The sequence below is a fragment of the Acomys russatus genome, chromosome 5 (genome assembly GCF_903995435.1).
Source record: "Acomys russatus chromosome 5, mAcoRus1.1, whole genome shotgun sequence".
Taxonomy (NCBI): Eukaryota; Metazoa; Chordata; class Mammalia; order Rodentia; family Muridae; genus Acomys; species Acomys russatus.
This window is the reverse complement of record NC_067141.1, coordinates 49,049,391-49,074,286: the sequence shown is the minus strand read 5'-3', so window position 1 is coordinate 49,074,286 and position 24,896 is coordinate 49,049,391. Positions and strand designations below refer to the sequence as shown.

At 37.4% G+C, this 24,896-nt stretch overlaps 1 protein-coding gene across 3 annotated transcripts in view; it reads right to left on the bottom strand.

The window, feature by feature from the left end:
• Jak2 (Janus kinase 2) overlaps positions 1–24,896 on the bottom strand; it is a 64,634-nt gene that overhangs the window by 27,000 nt on the left and 12,738 nt on the right. For all 3 annotated transcript variants that reach the window (XM_051146312.1, XM_051146314.1, XM_051146311.1), the window contains exons 4-9: positions 13,809–13,932; positions 10,472–10,589; positions 8,371–8,516; positions 4,119–4,440; positions 3,294–3,413; positions 1,771–1,928 (exon numbers count right to left, since the gene is read on the bottom strand). In XM_051146312.1, coding sequence (XP_051002269.1) covers positions 1,771–1,928; positions 3,294–3,413; positions 4,119–4,440; positions 8,371–8,516; positions 10,472–10,589; positions 13,809–13,932 — 988 coding nt within the window. The remainder of the gene's footprint in view (positions 1–1,770; positions 1,929–3,293; positions 3,414–4,118; positions 4,441–8,370; positions 8,517–10,471; positions 10,590–13,808; positions 13,933–24,896) is intronic.

The following is a 24,896-nucleotide window of genomic DNA, read 5'->3' as shown; positions in this document are numbered from 1 at the left end:
GTAACTATGAAAAATGTTACAACAATCAAATTAAAAAAAAAAAAACAATTTTCAGAAGACCTCCCTACTATATATATATTCACAAATTTTTTTCAAAATAAATCAATGTATCAAGTTATTTTTGTAATGAGCTCAAACCAATTCAAGGGATAATTATTATTTGGGGGTTTTTGTTTTGTTTTATTTTTCAAGACAGGGTTTCTCTGTGTAGCTTTGGCTGTCCTGGACTCATTTTGTAGACCAAGCTGGCCTCGAACTCACAGAGACCTGCCTCTCTCTGCCTTCCCAAGTACTGGCATTATAGGTGTGCATTGCCATACCTAGCAATTATATTATTTTTTAAGACAATATGAAACAGTAAAACCATAAAGAAAAGTCATCATTTTAATGTTATACTTTCTAATTATAAATTGAGTAATTAAAAAACATAGTTTGATAAGACTTCAATTTACACTGAGAACAGTATATTATAATGTATTTCTCATGTCTCATCTATCCCATAAGTACTAATACAAAATTATCTTTCTATATTTAAAACAGTATCAAATCTAACAAAGACCCACAGTGACTAGAATTTACTAATTTTAAAATTTGCTATATGCAAAAAAAAAAAAGAATTACTATGTGCATAAAATTGAAAATGCAGCACCTGAAAGCAAGAGGTAACATATAAAAATCTGAAAGTCTGCAGAGGTGTGAGTTACATGGCCTGTGAATTCTTATCATCAAGCTGAAACAACCGAGTCCAGTGGAAACAGGCAGTATCTACGGGAAGGGGGCCTGTGGCCATCTCTGTGGAAGGGGGGCCTGTGGCCATCTTTCTCTGTGGAAGGGGGGGCCTCTGGCCATCTTTGTGGAAGGGAGGCCTGTGGCCATCTCTGGGGAAGGGGGGCCTGTGGCCATCTCTGGGGAGCTATCTGGGGAAGTTAGCTGAGGTGGGGGTGCAGCCTACACTGTGTGGTACTCTCCTCAGGCAGGTGGCCTGCACATAAGCAAGGAGAGCAGCCAGGATGCTGCAGGTGCTGACTTCCCTCCGTGAGGACTGTGGCCTGATGTGTAAGCCAATTAAAAACCCTTTTTTCTCAAATTGCTTTTCTGTTTGGCAACAAAAAGCAAACTAGAACAGTAATTCTTAGTCATGTATAAAGAAATTAAAATAGAATTAAATATAAAGTCTAAACTATAATTAGACTATCCAAACACCAAGCCTTTTCAGCACTGTGGAAAGTTCCACAGCACAGTACTAACTAGAAACATGGGTATAACACACATTGTGTTTAAGCTTCAGTTGAGGTTAGACTACCCAAAAATAATGTCAAATTTCAAATTTAGCACAATGGTTCCTCACTAGTATTTCAAAGTTAATAAAACATAAACCGAGGAGTTTTCGTTTGTTTGCTTTCAGGGACAGTGATTATTTTGGATGTGCAGCCAGTCGCACCATGAAGTCAGATAAGGGCTGACTATGTGGCTAAACAACATTTGCCTCTGAAAAGTGTTATCTCCCTGGAGACCAGGACAGCATGGTCTTCCTTTATAGCTCTGTCTTACTGCTTTGAAAAAAGGTCTCTCACTGAACCTGAGGCTCTCAGCTGCCCAGCAAGCCTAAAAGCTCTCACAATATGCCTGTTTCTGCACCCAGTGTTAGAATCACAGGCACACAGCTATGTCCGGTTTTTTACATGGGTGCCTGGACTTCAAGCTTGGGTCCTTATGCGTATGTACTGAGCCAGTTCCTTAGAACTGTACTTTAACTTCAGCATTACTCACGAAATTGGGCCATGGCAGTTGCTGTGGATGTTTTCGAGCACGGCAGGAGGTGCGACCTCTTTACAGAGGTAATGGTGTGCATCCGCAGTTAGTCTGTAGTACCCATCAATTAATGACACAAATGACAAGGCTTCTTTTAATGAGCTAAGTTCTATTTCCTAATCAGAAAAGGAAAGCATGTAATTAAAATCAATCAAGTTCAAATGTTACAATTTCTCCACACTACTATAGATTAAGTTCCTCTAAATTGTTCAGATCTCTTTCATTACTTCCAGTTACCCAGCCTCACCTGACACTTAAAATCACAAACACGGGCTTAGCCTGCCTTCCCAGTCAGTCACTAAACATTCATATTTAATGACCTTCAATGACCCAGCTAGAATCAATTAGAAAGCTAACCTACATAAAGGTTGAGATTAATTATAAATTTAAACACTTATTTTTATATACTGCTCAGCCTAAAATACATGAACTAGAAACTGAAGTGTTTATATATGGAACTATGCTGTGAGTTTTATTAAAATACATATATATAAACATATAAGCATGCCAAAATATGCCACTTTATCTAATGGAAAATCACATATACATATGAAAAAGTACTTATATTCCATCTATCAAAATAATCAATGTGATTGAATAATTTAAAAATAAAGACCCATTTATAGCAGTGAGAAAAATGTAGTATGCTGAATTAAACTTAACCAAAAAATTGAAAATTATCATCAGAAGTTTCAAAATATTCTTGTGCAATGCAACATATTATGTGAACACACAGAAAATGAACTATGTTCTTGGGTGAGAAAGTTCAAAATCATAAAAATATAAAAATATCTCCTACACTGGGCACAATGGCACACGCCTTTAATCCTAGCACTCAGCAGGCAAAGGCAGGCAAACCTCTGTGAGCTCCAGGCCAGCCTGGTCTCCAGAAAAAGTTCTAGGACAACCAAAGCTACATAGTGAGATCCTGTCTCATAAAAAACAAAAACAACAAAAATTCCAAGTTGATTTCTAAATTGCCAGAGTCTCCGGGAGAATACCAACAGTTGGTACACATAGAAAAACAAGACAAATATGGGATGCAGAACACCAATGGATTCAATGTAAGAGAAATGATGATTCCAAGGGCACTACCACTATTATCATATTATTAATAGAGGGTATAGGAAAATAGAAGTGCATGCCTCTGTGCTATAGTATAGGGTAATGTGCCTTCTCCTGCCTCCCACACACTGCTGAAAGTCTAAACAAGAGGGAATTAAGTTTAACTCAGAGCTAACAAAAGAGAGTAGGAGGGACTGAGCTTTTATTTATAAAAATGAGTAAAATATAGTATATATAAATATCTGGATTAAGACAGTATTGATATTCATACAAAAATCTGCATACAATAAAAGGTCTGTTGAGCTAGTGTTTTTTAGAGCATACTTAACTAACCAAAATATCCAAGTATTAAGACTCTAAAATGCTTCTGAAAAGGTCTAAGGTGTAACCACTACTACTGCTTAATACAAACTTACCAAAATTTTACCATCCTGTTTATGGATAGTTACAATTCTACTTTCATTTGAGCATTCCTGGTTTGCTTGCTTAATACTGATATCAATAATATCAGGAAAATCGCAATATAACTGTAAATCCTGTAATCAAGAGCATTGAGAATGTTACAGTGCCATTTCAAACAAGGCCTGAGAAGGGAATGACAGTCACTTAACATTCTTTAAAGGGCTATTGGTAACAATGTGTAGGCATTAAATGTGATTACTGATCCTAAAGTTGAGTCCTAAGACTAAGTTTATGCACCTTGTTTTGACTTAAAAATGAGAACATTTTTAGAACTTAACCCAATTAATATTAAAAAAGAATGACTATCAGAAAACTGGGCAAATACCAACTGTGGCAAAAATAATATGATAACACTAAATCTCTCAAACCATATATGAGTGATATATGTGAACAAATTTAAATGTTTCAATGCAAATATAATAAAATTATATTATCAAAATCAGTTAAAAATTTTCATTTAATTAGCTTTATGATTATACTTAAGTTTCAATAATAGTGAAAGAATAAAGGAAACAAAGTTAATTTAAAATTACTTCAAGAAGTCAATCCTTTTCTGAAACTGTTAAGAAAGTCATTACTAATTATTTTGTCACAAAAATTATCAAAACATTTATCAACACTGTAATACAAACTACAGTTACAACTTTGATGGCTTTACACAAATAAAATTTCTATTAGCAAAGGAAGTCAAGAATATATTCAAATAACCAAATTTATTTTGCTTTTACAGCCACTCTACTTAATACAACAAAGAACAAGAATGTATCATTAAGAATTACCTGTTCTGTCAGTGTCTCACTGTCCTTATGTTTCCCTCTTGACCACTGAATTCCACCGTTTCCAGTTATTATAATGGTTGCAAAAATCTCCTCACCTGAAGAACCTCTTGCAGATTCTTTTACTTCAAATTGCTCTGTGTAGAAGGCAGACTGCAGGGTTTCCAGGTTTATAAGATACTTAAGTTTCAGGTTTCTGGCAGTGGCTTTGCATTGGCTGAACTGCTGAATGAATCTGCGAAATCTGTACCTTATTCGCTTCCGTGTTAAAATATGATAGTCTTGGATCTTTGCTCGAACGCACTTTGGTAAGAATGTCTTGTAGCTAGCACACAGACAACAAACAAAACAAAACTGGGAGATTAGTTCTACCTTTACCCACACTAAGCATGTCTGACATAACTACTATCTCATATATATGTGAAAATCCTTAAGTTTTCATTTGATACACAGTCTCTGAGTGACAACAGAGTTTAGAATATGGCATATTAATTTTCTTCCTCTAGTGAAATGAATGCTCAGTCTAAAACTTAATTTCCTCTAATTATCTTATGTGCCTGAGATGATTTATAAGTTTTGGCACTTATTGCTCTGTGCTACAAATATTTCCTATAATGCTATACACCAAATTTTATCTGAATTCTAGAAACAGACATATTTGGTTGGACACTATTTTTCGTTATATAAATATACTTTAATGTCTGCATTGTCTTGTGAGCTTACCTTCAATAACTCCTAACAATTTCTTTCTAATCAAAACAACTCCTTTTGGAAATGTTGAAGTTCTTCTGTATTTTCATTTCTATGTACAATACCCCACCAACCCCCCTCCCCAAGAAGATAGCTTTGTTTCTAAAGTACATTTAAATAAAATTTTCCATGTCTTTCCATACTAATCTTTACTCCTAACATCCATCTCTTACCTGGCTAGCTCTTATTCCAGGAGAGTTGTCTGATATTTTCCTAGAGATGAGTTAGGGGGTCCACCCTCCGTTCTCTGACTATTTTGAGTGCCACCGTATTATCACCTACAGGATCCTGGGCCAGTGAAATTCTACAGCTGTCTTAGGCTGAGTGCCCGTTATTTAAAGGATTCTTAGTTGACTACTAAATAGTTATAAAGACTACTAAATGGTTATAAAGGCAATAAAGACTCAAAACTCATAACTTAATTATTTTTAAACTGCCATCTTGGCTATTTTCACACTGTCTATGCCTTTGAGGATGCTTACACCTACCAAATGTGTGTGAGTGGTGAAGGGTGGCCAGAGCTCCTCATTCTGCATTTAGTGACATTTAGGTTGCTATCCTGAAATTGGTCATGATGGATCATATTATAGATACACCATGCATATAAAGCAAGATTTTAAAAGTCAGGTTTTTCCTTTATAGAACTGGTATTACCAGCGTATTGCAGCTTATACTTTTCCCTACTTGACACGGGCCTCTTGTGGAGCTCTCCAGAGCTGTGAGGTCAAGTAGCCACACTTGTTAGAGAAAGCTACTTTAGAGGGCAACTGGGTTTAATAATTACACAATTTTTAAAGTAAAAGAAACAAAAAAAAAATGACTATGGAGTCTTTCCTCTCATATATGGAGTCTAGAGTTTTTGAAAAGGCAAAAGAAAAATGGGGACTATTTGGGCAATGATGAAATTGATATTCTTGTATCCAAATATAAAGAAATCCATTATTTTGTACAGTTAATAAACACTAATAAAAACTGGAAAGTATTTTAAAAGTTGTAAACAGGTTTATACCCTCATTCCGAGAGTGGGTTAAAAGAATCAAGAGAATTACGTACTATTAGGCACAGTAACACACACCTAAAGTCCCAGCACCTGGGAGGTACAGGGAGGAGGGCAAGTGTAAGGTCTTTTTTGTCTGCATAGTGACCTTGAAGCTATCCTGGGCTACATGAGATCCTATCTCAAGAAGCCAAATAATAATGATTGTCATTATTCCTTGGGTTTAGGATACTACATAATATATGCAGAAAAACCATAGACAGCACGACCTCAAAGAAACCACAATCTAACCATGTACCAAGACTTTGTTAAGATCATGTTCTCAAAAATGGGGATATCCTCTCAGAAAAAAAAAAAAAGAAAGAAAGAAAGAAAGCCTAAAGATGGGCTTACAGTTACGGCATTCATCTTCATGGCTCAGAGCTTTTGTTAAGCTGCCTCCTTTAGCTCCTTCCATTTCTATCAACAACTTGTACTCTTCCTTCAACTTTGTTCTACGACTACCTGGCATAGAGCAAGTGTTTAATAATAACACTGAGTAAGTGAAGAGACTATCTAATATCTAGTAAAAACTAAGGGCATCTGTCTACATGTTTTTAATTATATTTATTTATTTTTACATTATGTTCATGTTTGGCCTCCACGCACATATGTGCCCAATGTATGTCTCTACTGGATCCCTTGGAACTGGGGAGTTCAGAAGAGTGTGTTGGATCCTCAGGAGCTGCAGTTACAAATAGTTGTCAGACATCTTGATAGGAGGTGCTAGAAACAACCTTGGGTTCTATACAAGAAGAGTGCCCATGCTAAACTACTGAGCCATCTCCCTTTCCTGTCTGTCTGCATTTTAGTAACAATCAAGCCCTTAGTAGGAAGTAGATTTTTTTTTGTTTTCTTTTAGATTTAATTATTTATATTTCTAAGTGAGTTTCTGAAATTAGACTTTACAGCCTACTTTCTGTGTCAATGCCTAACAAGACATCTAAAAACAATGAAAGAATACTTACAGACCAAGGTAGGAAACAAAGATGATGATGCCCTACAAAGTAGATATGATGGAACTGCTCTGAGGTCACCCAGCAAGGAATGACTGAGTCGCTTAGTGGGAGGGGGTGTGGCCTCTTCACAGCCTCAGCTTAATTCACTAAGTATGTAATATGCAAGATATATATCATGTGTATGCATATATATGAGATGTATATCACATATATGTGTACATATATCTGCATTTTAAAAGTAGACATTTTACAGCCATTAGCGTTGGCCTATAGGAACTGATCATGATTCTCAAAAATCCAACATACAGAAAGTATCAGAGAACACTAAGTCCAGATCATCTGTACAACTTCATTGTTGTGGGCTTCCCCTCACACTCAGAATCCAAATCTTCCAGGTTGTATGCCAGACAGAAATCTGATACATGTAAATTATGAACCATTATTTGAAAAATATTGCTTCAGTTTATTTGCACATATAAGAACTAGCCATAAATATTATCCCTTCAAGTGTTTCTTCCATTATTCTGAACTTACCTCGTCTTTTCAGAACAAGCAAACTAAATAATGAATACCTGAGATATTTTGTACTACAAAAACCCATTTCCTTTTCACAAAGTGTGCGCTATACTAAGAAAAAGTTTGCCCTACAGTTTTTTTATTTAGTTTCTGATTGTGTGCAATACACACAAGAAAGTACTACACCTGTGTGTGCTGGTGTACTTGCTGTGCATCCACAAGTGACGGTCAGAAGTCAAGGTGGGTGTCTTTACCACGTCCCACCTAGAGTATTTTTAATTTAAAAAATAGTTTATTATCCTACGTGCTCTGTCCTTTTGCCTGCATGTACGTTTGAGCATGTGCAGAGGTCAGAAGAGAGCATCAGATAGCCTTGGACTAGAGTGAGCTACTATGTGGGTAATCAAACCTGGGTCCACTGGGGAAGCAGGCAGGGATCACAACTACTGAACCATCTCTCTAGATCCTACTTTTAAATTTTATTTAATATTATTGTGGGTCTATGCATGATATATATGGGGGCCCATTGCCCTAGAACTTGCCTGGAGACCAGAGACAATTCTGTGGACTCAGTTCTTTCCTTCCGCCTTTTTGCGGGCTTCAGGGATCAGCCTCAGGTCATCATGCGGTACAGCAAGCACCTCTGCTGAGAAGCCATCTTTCTAGCCCCTCCACCTTATTTTATGAGACAGAGTCTCTTACTCAACCTGTGCCTGTCTCACTGTGTTGACTGGAATGGTGGTCAGCGCACTGGAGATCTGTCTGTCTTCCTTCATCCACCCATCACTGCAGTTACAGAAGCACACCATCAACCAGCCTCTATGTGAGTTCTAGGAATATGAACTCAGGCCTCGGTGTCATACAGGAAGTACGTTTACCCACTGAGCCATCTCTATGACCCACCATTTTTATTATGAAATAAAAATGTGTGGGCAAACATGGGGGATACAAGTAAATTACATAAAGTATCTAAGTCTGTACAAAAGGAAACTACCTGATGGAGTTGTAGACGGCCAGTGGAGTCTGGTCCTTTTCTTTGGCTATTCTCATCATATCCAGCACTGCCATCCCAAGACACTCTTCCTGAGTTTCATGAGTCACGGGTACTTTTATCCATCCATGTACAAAATCATGCCGCCACTGAAAAACAAAAATGTGTAAGGAAATGTCTCAGGTTTCACTGTCACATTTAATTATGTTATATCCTATAAATTAAATTCTAAAAATATGCATTTAAAAGTCATAAATCAACATCTGCTTTTATTTTTATATCTTTTACCACAAAATACTAGCAAAAGTTCATGTACAAGCAGACACTGACTTTAATTGGGTTCATAGCCTATCTCACTGTGAGATCTCTCTTTTGTTTTGTATTTTGGCACAGGGTTTCTCTGTAGACCAGGCTGACCTCAGCCTCTGCCTCCCAAGTGCTGCGATTAAAGGAGTGCACCTAAAGTTTTATCATAAAAACATAAAAATGCCTAAATTAAAATAAATATTAATTAATCAAATATACATTTATTTCAGTTCATACTGAAGACATCGTACTAGAGTTTCTGTGGAATATAAAGAAACATAGGATGTGGTCTCAACCCATCAAAAATAAAAAAAAATTTTTTGGAAGTTAAATATGCAAGAAGGTAATTATGATGCCAGGTAAAATAACATGAAGTACCACAGAGCAGCTACTTTAGAAGCCTGGAAACAGTTAAGATTGTATACAGTTGGCATAATGAAAAGGTTTCATGGAAGATTTGAAACCTCATGTGATTTTTTTAAATGAAAAAGGCATTGTTGATGGATACAAACCAGAGCAAAGACAGAGAAATGAAACAAAAAGAAAGCACAGGGCACACTCAAGAGATGGACACTAGTAGACTCCTGGGACCAGGACGAGCTGACTTGATACTGATAAGGATGCTGTGGAAGTCTGTGTTTTGTTTCATTATTCATTCCGCTTCATTTTTCAATGAATTTGTCTTACCATGTCCCTTTCCCTGCTAGGGTAATTAAAAATAGTAGATGTGCTTAGAGAAAATACAGTGTGCTCAGAACGTCTGTCCTGCTTAGATGACAGTAAGGATGATCTAAGGAATAGATAACACTGCAATCTGACCCTGTTTGAGGATATAAAGATGACCATTGTTCTAGAGATGGATGGCAGTTACAGTTTGTGAGGCCATGTGAATGTGCTCAATGGGCCATTTTAAAATGGTATGCTTTTAAAATTTATTATGTACATTTTACCATAATGAAAAAACTAAGTGGCCCACATCCCAAAGGAAATTATTTTTCAATATTTTGATTTGGGAATGTGAGGTGTAAAGCTCCATGCTGTTCTTCCCTTGGGCTAACACGTCTGATTACAGAGTTAACCTGACACACTGGGCTAGACACCCAAGGGAACACAGTACCTTTGCTTTGCTTTCTTCTAATTTCTGTCCATGTTATTCTAGCAGCCCATGAAAATAAAATAATTTAATAGAAAACATTTCAATTACTGTTTAATTCAAGATAATAGAGAAGAATGTATTATAAAATGTTCAAATAACACTACAAAAGTGTATCATTAGAGTACTGTGGACAAATAGCTGAACACGGTTCTCACTCTAAGCGTCAACACATGGCCAGCCTTCCCAGAGCAGCCTACCAACTATCACAGCTCCTTTTTTATGTTACTTCCTTTTGTTACATTTTACTGTCTATCATATAAGCCTGAAATTATCCAAAATTTATTTTTTAAAAACTCTAAAGAAGTTTACCACCTAATGGTAACATGAATTGTGCTGTGAAATTTATTTCACATCTTTTTAAAAATCCTTAAAACGACCTAAATTGTAAAAGAAAAAGAAACTGGTTTCAAAAGGGTCAATTCAAGGAATCAGAACAAAAATACATTTGTAAATCATAAGATCAAAAATTATTATCAAATAGACTATCCCTTTATCTCTCTATAAGTGGTGCAGAAGTCAGAATGGCAATCTTCCCACATGAAGCTGACTTACCCTATAAAAGATATATGCTACACAGGAAGAAATTTCTAGTTTAATGCATATACAAAAATATTAATATAATATAATATAGTATAATTATACCTGAGCAAAAAGGTAAGACATGACAAAGTCATCAAGAAGAGGAGCTTCAGCCCCACGAGACACTCCGTATCTATAGGTTCTGTTGCTGCCACTGCAATACCACTGAGGAAAGTAAAACCTGCAAGACAATTGAAATATTCTATCAGCCTCCAGAGTTCAAGCACAAACCAAAGTCCATCCAACCACTGTCATCACACTAAAAGTCATTAATGCTTTGCTGAAAACCACAAATAGCAGTGCTGAAATCAGATTGTGAACAAAAATATTTCTGGATGATAACATGATAATAAATTAAGCAGAAAATACAAGAAACAGAGTAAAGCGATCGCAACCAGCTGAAGCTGAGGCAGGAGAAGCATGAGCTGAGGCTGGCCTGGGCTACCTAGAATAACACTCTGTCTTCATAAACAAACAAAGCATCAAATAAGAGCAGCAGCAAATGAAACCCAAGTAACTATAAAATCAACAGACAGCCCACTTTGGTGCAACATATAACAGCTTGTAGAAGGAGAAGCAATTAAAGAAAATGAGAAATGTAGATATAAAAGTCAGCAAAAATCTTAAGTCCACTAACATTAATAGAGGCATCTGAAAATGCATCTACTGTGCAAACAAATAATTTCTCCTTCTTTTAGAAAAATTAACACTAAAATTTATCTTTTAAAGAATAGTTAAGTACATCCACTTTTGAAAGTGAAACCTTTGAGATGTAATCACTCTACGTGCAGCTTAGACATTTACAGTGCTTAGTGATTTGTAGTGTTCAGTGTGGCACCAGTATCACCTCACCACAGTTTAATTTTACATTTTTACTCTTTCTCCACAACCATTAGCAATCCCACCCAGGTAAGTGACCTTGTTAAACCCTAGCTACAAGCTACCACCTTGACAGATTCTATTCTCCTCATTTCATATTCAAAACAATAGCTGATATGTTGTCTTTTTACCTGGCTTCATTTACTTAGCATGTTTTTAAGTTTCATCCACATTATAGCATACACTTTATTCCTTCCTTCTAACGAATTCTAACTGGATTGTATGATGTGGCATCCCTTATTTACCCACTCATCACTTGAAAAGCACTTGAGTTGCTTCTGTTTTTATGTGAATGACACTCTGTGAACAGTGCTTTTGTGGATGCATGTTAGTAACACTGTACTTATCTTTGGGGGAAATGGCCAACCATTTTCCAAAATGCCAGCACTGGTTCCTATTCTCACTAACAATGCTAACTAATTGGCATTCTAATTATACAAATAATTTCCATCATTTTTCATTGTCTGCCTTTTTACTTTTGCCATCTTAGTGGGTTGGTTGTTAACTTATCATGCATTTGATTTACATTTCTCACAGGACTCATGATATTGAATATCTTTTCAAATGCCTATTAGCTATTTGCATGCCAACCATTTCTTTGGAGAAATAATTATTCAAGCTCTTTGCCTTGAACATACATGAAATTTGATCCAAGGAGGCTCAGGGCACCATAGGTACTTAGGGATAGTTTTATTATGTTCTCATTCCTCATATTTTTCAACTAAGTTTCTAATTTACCCATGATGCTGATTAGGTTTTATTTTATTTTATTTTATTTATTTTGTCAACTTGACTCAAGCTAGAGTTAGACAGAAAAGAAAATGTCAGTTAAGGAATTGCCTCCTTAAGATTGGTCTATAGGCAAATAATTTCTGATTAATGATCAATGTGGAAGGTCCCAGCCCACTATGGGTAGTACCACTCTTGTGCAGGTGCGCCTAGGTTTTATTGGAAAAGTACTCGAGCAAGATAGTGGGGAGGAAAACCAGTAGGCAGGGATTCTCCATGGCCTGTGCATCAGTTCCTGACCCTAGGCTCCTCCTTTGAGTTTCTGTTCGGCTTCCCTTTAGGATGGGCTGTAAGGTGCAGCATGAAGTAAACACTTTGCTCGCCCAGGTTGCTTTTGGTCATGATGCTTATATATAGCACTAGAAAGTGAACTCTGGCACCCATATTGTTTCTTATTTAGATTATTTCTAAATAGTTAAAGCTTTAAAAAATTGTTTTTTGAAAGCCTCGTTATTTTGTTGCTACTGGTCACTTGTATGTAAGAATACCACTACTTCTTTTTCTTTTAAAATTTATAAATATTTATTTTGTGTATGAGCCAGAAGAGGGCATCAGGTACCCTGGAACTGAAGCTACAGACATTTATGAGCCACCATGTGGATGCTAGGAATGGAACCTGCGTCCTCTAGCCAGTGCATTTAAACCACAGAGTCATCTCTCCAGCCCGATTCACTGCTCTTCCTATGTTCACTATTTAGACACTGAACTCTTACTAACATTGTCTTCCTCATAATTCTACATAAAAATGATGCTTACACTCGGTAAAAATTTTACCTTAAAAACAGAAAACTCAAAAACATGCATGTACGTATTTTATACCAACTAAGGAAAAGAAAATAAGTAATGAAATATGAAAATGTACTAAGAACTCCTCAAGTCATAATGATGTCACCATAAAGCCTAGCATGTGTGACACCCTGGGTTTGATTTCCAGCAAAACTAACCTGGGTGTGGTGGCCCATGCCTGTGATCTCAGAGCCACTGGGGGTCAGAGACGGACGAACAAAGTGCAATGTCGTCCTTGGTTGGACAGTGAGTCCAGATAAAGTCTGGGATACATGAGTTTTTGTCTCAACAAATGAAAATAAATAATGATGAACGCTGAATACTACACATATTGTCTCTTTAGTGAAATACATGTAAAGTGCTTATGGAGCAAACTAGGTCTAAGTTTGAACTCTGATACTTTCCCAAAGCTATAAGGCCATGAGTAAGTGTGAGTAATATGTCACAACATCAGATTCTTTTTATTTTACAAGGAGTTCTTAATATTTCATTGAGTCATAAGAAAAGTAAGTAACACGTAAGTGCCTGAAGAATTACAGCTTTTTGTAAAATTTAAATTATTTCTTTGCTACTCTTTTATACTGAAAAAAAATCCTGAATTTTAATTTTTCTGAATGTTAATAGATTTTACATGGTACCATAAATTACTAGCTAAATTAACTTATGAACAGAAATCTTTCATCTCTAAAAACTTATTTTTAAAGAAGAAAAGTGTTAAGATTGCATCTTATTGCACATGCATCACATTTCCCAGGAAAAATGACAATATTAAGACAGGACTTTACACAAGTCATTTTCACCTGTTATTTTTTTAATCCTTAATTATAACCAAAAGTCATGAAATGGCATCCCAACAGGAGGAAACATCGTAATTATCATGTGTCAGAGCTGACAGCTCCCCTCCCTTTGGCTTTACTAATACACAGCGCGTGGTGTCACACAGTACCTTATTCTGTAGAGTATGTTGTGCCTGGTTGACTCATCTATGTGGAAGACATGGTTGGGTGGATACCAGATCCTTTCCGTTTCACTCATTAAAGCAAACATGTTATGATACACAGGAGTAATACCTAGAAATGACGCATAAAAGGACTGATTACAAATAGCTTGCAGAGCATTTATATAACATGCATAATCTGCCACGACGTGACACGTAGAGGTGAAGCACAAGGGGCTGACTGCAGACGGCTAGCAGAACATTTACACACCACATGATCTGCCGCGGCGACAGCTCTCACAGTCCGCAGAAACTTCAGTAGCAGCTGAACTACTTGTGGGAAAACATACCTGAACACCAACTTGGTTTTTATTTTCTGGTTTTGTATTTGTTTGTTTGTTTGCTTGTTTGTTTTTAGTTTTTTGAGACAGGGTCTCTCTGTGTAGCCTTGGCTGTCCTGGACTCACTTTGTAGACAAGGCTGGCCTTGAACTCATGGCGATCCGCCTGCCTCTGCCTCCTGAGTGCTGGGATTAAAGGCGTGCGCCACCACCATCTGGCTAAAACCAAGTTTTTAATCAAATAACTATATATTTTTAAAAAAAAAGACTGCTGATATTCTTGCATGGAGATAAAAATACACTTTATCCAGCTTGGAACTGTCTTCTTGAGAAAGTTTACAAGTTCCTCTTCCCCCCCCCCCCCCCAAGACAGGGTTTCTCTATATAGCCTTGGCTGTCCTGGACTCACTTTGCAGACCAGGCTGGCCTCAAACTCATAGCAATCTGCCTGCTGCTGCTGGGATTAAAGGCATGTGCCACCCAAGTTCCTGGAGGCAGGTGTACCAGAGCTTAAGGTCAGCTGCTTAAGGAGTTTGAGGTCAGCTTGGACTACGTAAAGGAAAAAGGGAAAAAGGACAGAAAAAGTATTTGGGGCCAGTGAGATGGCTCAGTTGACTTTTACATTTTTTATAACTTAAACAGTGTAACAGATATAATTATTAGCATGGTCTATAAAACTTTTCATTTTAATATGAAAATGTTCCATCCTTTTAAAAGTATCCAGTGGCTTGTTATTATCTCAAAACTTTGTCATCACTATCAATTAAAACATACTCATGCATACGAAGGAGAGCTGGAGAGCTGGAGAGCTGGCTCCTCAGTTAAGAGTGCATACTGTGCTTGCAAAAGACCCAAGACAGCTGCCAAAACTCAGAGTGCTGGAGAGAGGCCTCGACAGTTACCAGAGCCTGTTGCTATTTTTGAGGGCCTGGGTTCAGTTTCCAGCATGCACACAGCAGCGTACAACCATCTATAACTCTAGTTCAGAAAAATATAACTTTTAAAAAGACTTAAAAATTATTAAAAAAACTAAATAGGTATATTAAAGACATCGGATCTACCTACCTTTTAAAATGGAAAATAAAGATGGAAGAGAATAAAAGGAAAATTATGAGAGAAACAAAACAAATCAGGTTCAGAAATTACATGTAAGCATAACCAGAAAACGAAAGATGATGCCATCTACTGCTGCAGAGAAATGGCACATTTCACACTTTTAGGTGGTGATACCAGAACAGATAAACACAGTTTTGGGTGACTGCTCAAGCAGCAAACTGTCTCTGTCATCTTCTCATTTTAGAAGTTGCTAACCTGCACTCCCTGTATACTCAGATAATTAATGTTATTCCTTCTCAAGTCTCTGATGAGGTCAAAGACCAGATAATTTAGTTTTACAATTAAGCTTAGTTCTTTAGAAGTTAAGATGTTTTTAGGTCTAGATAGATGTTTTAAGTTGATAATGATGAGATATGATATATTGATTTACATTCAGAATTTTAGATGCATCAAGATAGGAAAAATGTTTTCTTCAAGGCTACCAAATACAAATAGCCAAAACACTATGAATGTAACATTTATATAATTCCTGTTGTTTCATGGTTCTTCTTGCTGTAGTTTATTCTATATGTCTATCATAATATAAATGTATATGCAAAAATAAAAAATGATTCATTAACAAAAAATAAAAAACAGTAAAAATGGTAATTTTGCTTTTCAAAATAAATATAAGAATCTTAAGCTGAATACTAACAAACCTAATCCATAAATGTTTCTTTAAAATAAATCACAAGGTGCTTGCCACCAATCCCTGAGACCTACACAGTGGAAGGAGAGAACCGATTTTACAAGCTGTCCTCTGATCACCATGCCTGCTGTGGAGATATACACACGCGCGCGCGCGCGCTAAAAAATAAAAATATTCTTTGCTTTTTAAAAAAATCACAAGAAAGTTCATTTATCAGAATTGCAAAGAAAGGTGAATTAGAAAATTCTATTAATGTAAAATATCAAAATAACATAGAAATCTAAAAATTGCAAAATGATAAATTTTAAAAGTTGAGTACAGCGGTTTGTACTTTAACCAATATACAATATTAATTGAAGTAATTAAAACACTATTAAAATTAATAATGGTTTAAAATGAAAATATTAATCCTAGTAACGCAAATCTGCATGACTAACAAGCATGTAATACCCAGTCTTGAAGGAATGCAAATGAACCCCACATGGCAGCACCTTACGCCCATTCACTCGGCAAAAACAGGAAGATTCCTACTAGTGAGCTATTCTGTGACCTGTAGCTGTAATTTTGTTAGAAATACAAGCTGGTGTAGCTTTTGAGAATGTAGTAGTTAATTAGAGCACTTGTGTCTATAACGTGTTGGAGCGCTTTAATCGAGCACTTCCTCCTATGAATTCTAAGGGAGTGGTGACAGAGAAACAAAGCAACATATAAACTTCAGGGAGAAGAACACCTGTGCCAGGAAGTATGACCCATGCTTTGGATTGTTATGAAAACCAGCAAACCAATGGGAATAAAGTCACTGGCTTAAGTAGATTTTCTCAATTTCTTTTCAAGAAAAGCAAGGTGCACAGTAGAATATCAATTTCATAAAATTCCCTCAAAATCCTAAACTTGTGGGGAGAGATTGCAGGACATACGAATAGTGCACAGTCACAGAAACTGAACATTCATTCACAAGAGATCACTGCCCTACTTACCAGGGTGAGACTAAGTGAAAAGAAAAGTGGGAGAAGAAACTCTGTCATTAAAAGGGATTCATTATGGCCTGGCATGATGGTGCACTCCTCTGAATCTGCACACTACGGAGGTAGAGACAGGCAGATCCCTGTGAGCATGGCCAGCTCAGTCTATATATATATATATATACACATACCAAGTTCCATATCAGAGTTACATGGTGAGGCCCTATCTTTAAACAAAACAAAAGAGGTTCATTAAATAGAAAAACTGACTTTAAAAAAATAGGAAAAGAGACAAGGTGAAGGGATTATACCCAGGGCCAAGATGAGGGGAAGGGGTCACTCTGTAAATGAACTTCGGGCTACAGCAAATAATGAACTATGAGGACTAAAACAACAAAAGGGCACAAGGCAACAGTGAATAATGCTACTCAAATAATCTGACAAAGTTATGTTACATAAACACTATTTTGACTGTTAATTTAGACCGAGAAAATGTCTTAAAATTGGAAATTCAAGTATCATCCTCGAGAGCAGTGGTTCTCAACCTTCCTCATGCTGTGGTGACCATACACACACAAAATCATGCTGTTGCTACTTCATAACTGTAATTTTTCTAATGTCCTGAGTTATAATGTAAATATCTGATATGCAAACCCCAAAGGGGATCGCGAGCCACAGGTGGAGATCCACTGCTCTAATGAGTCACAATGAACATCTGACTTCCTCTCTCTCATAACAGAAAGTATGTGCTTCCTCACCCGCTAACCACGTTTTGTAAACTTAGTGCTCTAGATACATACAGCCTAGTGGGAGTTGAAACTGTCCAAGAAGATGCCATAAAACACCTGACGTTTTACACAGAAAACACTAAAAAGAAAATCTTAACTTAAAAGCTAGCATTTATTTTAAATGTAAATATCCAAATATAATTTTAATCACTATTCTTATCTCATAAGTTTTTGAAGAATAACAATGCCATGATTTTTCAAACAGGAACACAGCTTTTACATGCTCTATACAACTGAACTGGGAGCCTCATACTTTCCCAGCAAGCACTTTACACCCTGAACCATATTCCTACTTCCAAGACTTTTTCTGAAGCAGAGTCTTATTATAGAGCCCAGGATAGCCTCAAACTTAAAACTTTCTAACTTCAGTTGCTTAGGTGCTAAGATTATGGACATCTGTCAATATACTCAACTTGAGACTTTTAAATGATGAATACTAGTTCTGTACATTAGTTATAAGTATTCAAATAAGAAAAAAGACCCAACTATGCCACTCCTAGACACACACCCAAAAGATGCTCCACCGTACAACAAGGACATTTGCTCAACTATATTCATAGCAACCTTTTTGTAATAACCAGAATCTGGAAACAACCTAGATGTCCCTCAACCAAAGACTGGACAAAGAAACTGTAGTACATTTATGCAATGGAATACTACTCAGCTATCAAACGCAAGGAAATCTTGAAATTTGCCATCAAATAGATGGGACTAGAAATGATGATCCTGAGTGACATAACCCAGACCCAGAAAGACATGCATGGTATAATAACTTAGAAGGGGATATTAGGCCAACATAGATGTCCTCTGAGAGACTCCATGCAGCAAGGGATCAGGACAGATGCTGGGACTCACTGCTGGACTCCAGGTGAGAGTGGTATGGAAGAAGAGGAAGATGGAAGGACCCAGAGGGTTCAGGAACTTCACAAGAAGATCATCGAGGCCAGAGGATCTCGACCCAGGGGTGCCAGCACAAACTGTTGTACCAACCAAGGACAATGCATGCAGTAAACCTAGACCCCCTGTTCATATGTAGCCAATGGACAGCTCATTCTCCACAGTTGTGGGGAGAGCAGGGACTGCCTCTGACATGAACTCTGGTGCCCCCAATTTGATCATTTCCCCATGGTGGGGAGACCCAGTTGCACACAGAGGAAGGGGAAGAAGGCTATCCAGATGAGACCTGATAAGCTGTGGTCATATTGTGGGGGAGGAGGTCCCCCTCTGTCACAGGTCTAGGGGAGGGGAATGGGACGGAAGAGGGAAGATACAAGTGAGGGGATAACAATCGGGATGTAATCTGAATAAATTATAATAAATTTTTAAAATTAAAAAGTATACTGGCAGAAATCTGAAACAGGAATACATACATGAACAAAATAATAAAATACAGTATTATAAGTCATGTTTATTCCATTTTTCTTAACAGTTTGACAATAGAGCTGTTCTAAAAGGAAAAATAAGTAACGAGAACTGTGCTTCATATATATGTGATAATAAGATAGGACCTCAAAGAAACTTTACAGTCATTGGCTCTCTTTTGTTTTCTCATATGCCAAATCCAAATTCTTTCACTTCAATAGGTAGTTTCTCAGCAAGACCACAAAGCTAAGGGCGGTGTCTGGATGAGGCTCTCAGGGGTTCACTGTTTGAGTGCTTTGGAAGGGTTAGATGTGCCTAGCTGGAGAAGGTGTGTGACTGAGATGGGCTTTGAGCCCGGAGCTCTCTGAGCCTCCCTGTGCATCAGCAAGCTCTCAGATAAAGTTCCAGCGCCCTGCCTGCCTGCTGCCACACACCCACATGACGACCACATGCTCTAAGCCTCTGAAACTGTGAGCTTCCAAATTAAATGCTTTCTTTTGTAAGTTGCCTTGGCTGTGGCGATGCTTTTGTCCTGGGGATGCACAGAACTAGAGAATTGGGGAGCCATTTCCAGATAAACAAGACTAGAGGATCTGTCACTGGCAGACATGCAACTCTAAAAATATTAAAAGCAGCTCTTTAGGCTGGAAAAAAAACACAGTGCATAGAGCACAAATACAGAAAAGAGTAATATAGGCAATGACTATTTAAGTCAACAGTAATATAAGTGCCTTGCGTTGTTTAGTGTGTACAGAACAGTAAATTCTACCAACAATGCAAAGAACAAAAAAGAATGGAGTGAAGCTACTGCAATGTTCCTGAATTGGTTGGAAATTTTATACTAGTATAAGATTGTCGATAAGCCAAAATATGGTCTTTAGAATAACAATTAAATAAAGTACATAAAAACTATGCCAAAATATCTAATACACGAGAACAAATAAAATAAATGAAAAATTTTGGTCAAAATAGCAAAGAAGGAAACAAATTTAATTAACAGATGAAACTAATAACAAGGTAACATAATTATATTAGTAATTATATTAAATACTCATACATATAAAATAAAAACAAACAGTAGATCATCTAAGGCATTAAGTTTCAGTGAATTTCAGAGAGCTGAAAATATCAAGAGTATACATACTTGTAACAGAAAAATAATTAAAATCAGAAGTACAAGAAGAATCAAGATCTCCCAATGAGAAATATCCAGATTTTCTGCTTCAGCTGACCTCGCCAGCCAGCCTGATCTGGGGACCCATTGTTGTCACCTCCCTTGTGCCACTTTTGTTGTTGTGGGAGCTCTGGTTATGTGAACTCTCATGCTTCTGCAGCCAGTGCTTTATACACTGAGCAATCCCTCCCAGACCTTGTTACTGTTGTCTGTTTTTATTATAACTCCTTTTTTTTTTTTTTTTTTGCCTTATCTGACTTTAAAAGATAAACCAACAAATCAATAATTATGTTAGTGGATCTATAATATTTAGAGATATACTATGCTAAGTAAAGAACATAAAGATAGAGGAGCAAAGCTATAGATAAGCATGGCTCTCATGTGCTATTGAAGCAAAGTGACACTAATTCAAATAGATTTAAATGATTAACTCCAATCTTTAGTATAACTTCTAACCAAAACTATGCCAAAAGTGAGACTGAGGATTCTGTTCTGTGGTGGTCTGAATAGGAATGGTCCCCACAGACCCTGCGGTTAAATGCCTGGCCCATTAGGAGGTGTGGCCTTATTGGAGGAAGTGTGTCACTGTGGAGGCTGGCTTTGAGGTCTCATATATACTCAAGCCACACCCAGTGACAAAGTCTCCTGCTGCCTTTGGATCAAGATGTAGAACTCTTGGCTCTCTCCAGCACCATGTCTGCCTGCACGCTGCCATGCTTCCTGCCATCATAATAATGGGCTAAACCTCTGAACTGTAAGCCAGCCCCAATTAAATATTTTCCGTTATAAGAATTGCCATGGTTGCTGGATGTGATAGCACATGCCTTTAATCTCAGCATTTGGGAGGCAGAGGCTGGGGGATCACTGTGAGTTCAAGGCCAGCCTGGTCTACAAAGTGAGTCCAGGACAGCCAAGGCTACACAGAGAAACCATGTCTCAGGGAAAAGAAAGAAAGAAAGAAAGAAAGAAAGAAAGAAAGAAAGAAAGAAAGAAAGAAAGAAAGAAAGAATTGCCATGGTCATGGGGTCTCTTCACAGCATATAACCTTAAGACATATACTACCAATAAATAAATAAAAAAGGAAAAAAAAGGCAATACAAAATAAATTACGTAGAAAAAATAGTAGTAGGAATTAATACTCCATATCATTAATTCAAATGCAAATTCATACAACTCATAGAGTCCTCAAATAAATAAAAAAATATGGCTTAACTACATGATATCCATAAAAGAGACGCACTTGAAATCTAAAGATGCAAATAGGTTAAGAGGAGGAGAAAGATGAAAAAAGTCTATGAAAATATTAACCAAAAGGATTCTGGCACAGTTATAGTGATATAAGAACATAAGATTTAAAGTGAAAAATTAACAAAGACAAAAAGAATATTATCATTAAAAGAAGGCATAATAATCAAAAGACAGAACAATTATCAACACACTATGAACCAAAAACTTGGAAGTAAAGGGGAAAACAAACAACTCAACACACTATTCTCAATAATGGGCATGATAATAATAACTACAAAGAACAATAAAGGCAAAAACTTAAACAACACTAAAAATCAAATAGATATATCAGACATATAAAAACTCCCGCCCCACCCCCCCAGCAGAACACACATCTTTCAGTGAATCTAAAATACGGTCCAGGTTTATACATCTCAAAGCCAATGTCAACAAATTTTTAAGGCTAAAACTATCCAAAGTTAACTTCCCTGGCTACATTATAATAAGTAGAACATTAAAAGAAAAGTTTTAATTTCACAAATGTTAGAATTAAGCACTCAAGGGAGATGAGAGAGGCCCATCCACCTCTGAGGTATAAGGACACGGTAAGCAATGATGATAAGCTCTCTAGCCTTGTCAATGATCAGGCCCTTGAGTTCTTCCTGTAAGCCCTCCCTCTCATGCTCATTTTCCTGTAAATAAGAAGATACTGGATAACAGGGCAATTTGACTCCCTAATTGGCAGCTGTTAAGACTTTTTCTTCCTGCCCCAGCTTCCTTTAACAAAAAGCCTGACAAACAGCCAGCTGAACTACCCTCATGCCAACACTGGCCACTCTGAGCACTCTATAGACTCCTTAAAAAAAACTGCACAACTGCTCCAACTCTTGAAGCAGTCTCAGCCAGCACTATTTCAAAGGATTGTACTGGAATTTTACTATCTATCATAAGCCTTTGTGAACTGGAGATGACCATGCAACCATTCCCTCAGGCCAGAGCAAAACACTTCCCTTGGCAGCCTGACAAAGGACTGGTACTAAAGGGGCAGAGCTGTGATTGGTTCAAACACTCCAGGCTGTCCCAAGGGAGCCAGCTAAGACATCAACCTGTTTTGCTTCTCCTATATTTTAACATTAGGCACAATTACAGATGCCTCTTGAGTGGCCCTTTACTGACTCCTGTGAATACTGTGGTTGAACTGGTAACAAGAAGAAGCAACAGGTAAGAGACAACAGTAGTTGGTGGATTCAGCTGCCCCAAAAAAAAAAAAAAAAAAAAAAATCAATAAGGGAACCAGATGTTTGACAGCTCAAGAAGAGAACACAAATAGCAAAGGAGACAGCTGACATACAATAAGGGTAGAGAGCCTGAGGCTCAAGAATAAACAAGTGAGTATACGTCATGTGTATCTTTCTGGGTCTGGGTTAATTTATTCAGGATGATCATTTCTAGTTCCATCCATTTGCCTGCAAATTTCAAGATTTCCTTGTTTTTAATAGCTGAGTAGTATTCCATAGTATAAATGTACCACAGTTTCTTTATCCATTCTTCGACTGAGGGACATCTAGGTTGTTTCCAGATTCTGGCTATTACAAATAAGGATGCTGTGAATATGGCGGATCAAATGTTCTTGTGTGGTGGAGCATCTTTTGGGTATATTTCAAGGAGTGGAAGAGCTGGGTCTTGAGGTAGCCCTATTCCCAGTTTTCGGAGAAAGTGCCAGATTGATTTCCAAAGTGGCAGTACAAGTTGGCACTCTCACCAGCAATGAAAGAGTGTTCCCTTTTCTCCACATCTAGCATGTGCTGTCACCACTTATAATTGGACACTAGCCCAACAGGGATGTCCCCTGAAAGTCTTCACTTAGCAGGAGATTGGGATAGATGCTTGGACTTCCTATTGGAACTCCAAGTGAGAGAGGTATGGAAGAATGGGAAATAGAAGGATCCAGAGGGTTCTAGAAACCTACAAGAAAACCATCAAGGCTAGCAGATCTGGACCCAGTGAGGGGTTGGGGGAGGTCTGCTCAAACTACTGCACCAACCAAGGACAATGCATGCAGCAAACCTAGAACCCCTATTAAGATCTAGCCAATGAACAGCGCATTCTCCACAGTTGTGTGGAGAGCGGGGACTGCCTCTGACATGAACTCTGGTGGGTGCCCACTATTTGACCACTTCCCCTTGGTGGGGAGGCCTGGTGGCACTCAGAGGAAGGGTAAGCAGGCTACCAGGATAAGACCTGATAGGCTGTGGATCATGGTGGTGGAGAAGGTCCCCTTCTGTCACAGACCTAAGGGAGGAGAATAGGATGAAAGAGGGAGGGAGGAGGGAATGGGAAGATACAAGTGAGGGGATAACAATTTAGATGTAATCTGAATAAATTATTTAAATAAAAAAATTTTTAAAGAATAAACAAGTTCTGCAAAGAGCCAGAGAAGGGAATTGCAGGCCTGTGATCATGGGAGCCTTCAGACCTCTTAGACATTTAGAAAAGGCTCCCAGATACCCCCAAGCCTCAAAGTTATAGTACTGGTCACTGTCATGAACTGAGGAATCCCAATACCTAGGCCTGGCTGGGATATACACCTCTATTTGCTGCTAAGAGTTAAGAAATAACAACTTCCTCTGAGTACACAAGAGCAGCACACTTTGTAGAGGTGGGAATCCCACAATTACCTGGAGCTCCCACTTGTTTCTGTCAAATACCAACAAATACAAAGTGGCTAATGACTAATACCTGAGTGACTTTGGAGCACTCACTCTAAATGTGCTGTTTCTATCACATCCCTCCTCCCAAGGCTCAGGCATCTATGAGAAAGAGGAGGTAGAAATATTTAGGACCTGGACAAGTTCAAACTAGACAAAATCTCAGCACACAAGAGAAAGAGTATAAAGTTGGGTGGTAAGGAGAAGATCTGGGAGGAGTCAATAAGGGGAAATAATATGATTAAACTATATTGCATAAAATTTAATTAGATAACTAAGTAATTTGATTGTGACATTCCATTTTTTAAAAAAAGATAGCAATATGATGCAATCAATACTGAAATCTCAGTTATCCTTTATGTAGACATGACAAATTAATCACAAAATTCAAGAGAAAACAAATCAAAGGGACTAAAATTACCAAATAATCTTATAATAGAACAATAAAGTTTAGCAACTCCCACTTTCTGTTTACAAAACATGTTACAGGGCTAGAGAGACAGTTCAGTGTTAGGCACCTGAGCAGCACATGTAAGGCACTAGGTTCAGTCTCCAACACTGCTAATAATAAAAAGTAACTTATTACCAAGCCACAGTAATCTAAGCACTACGGCAATGGTATTAGGACAATGAGAACTTAACTACATTGCATTTCAACAAAGTAAATCAAGATTTTCTTGGACTTAAAGCACACACACACACACACACACACACACACACACACACATATGTAGTGTGTGTACATAAGTGTTCTATATGATAGGTTTTATATAAATAAATGCTTATTTATAT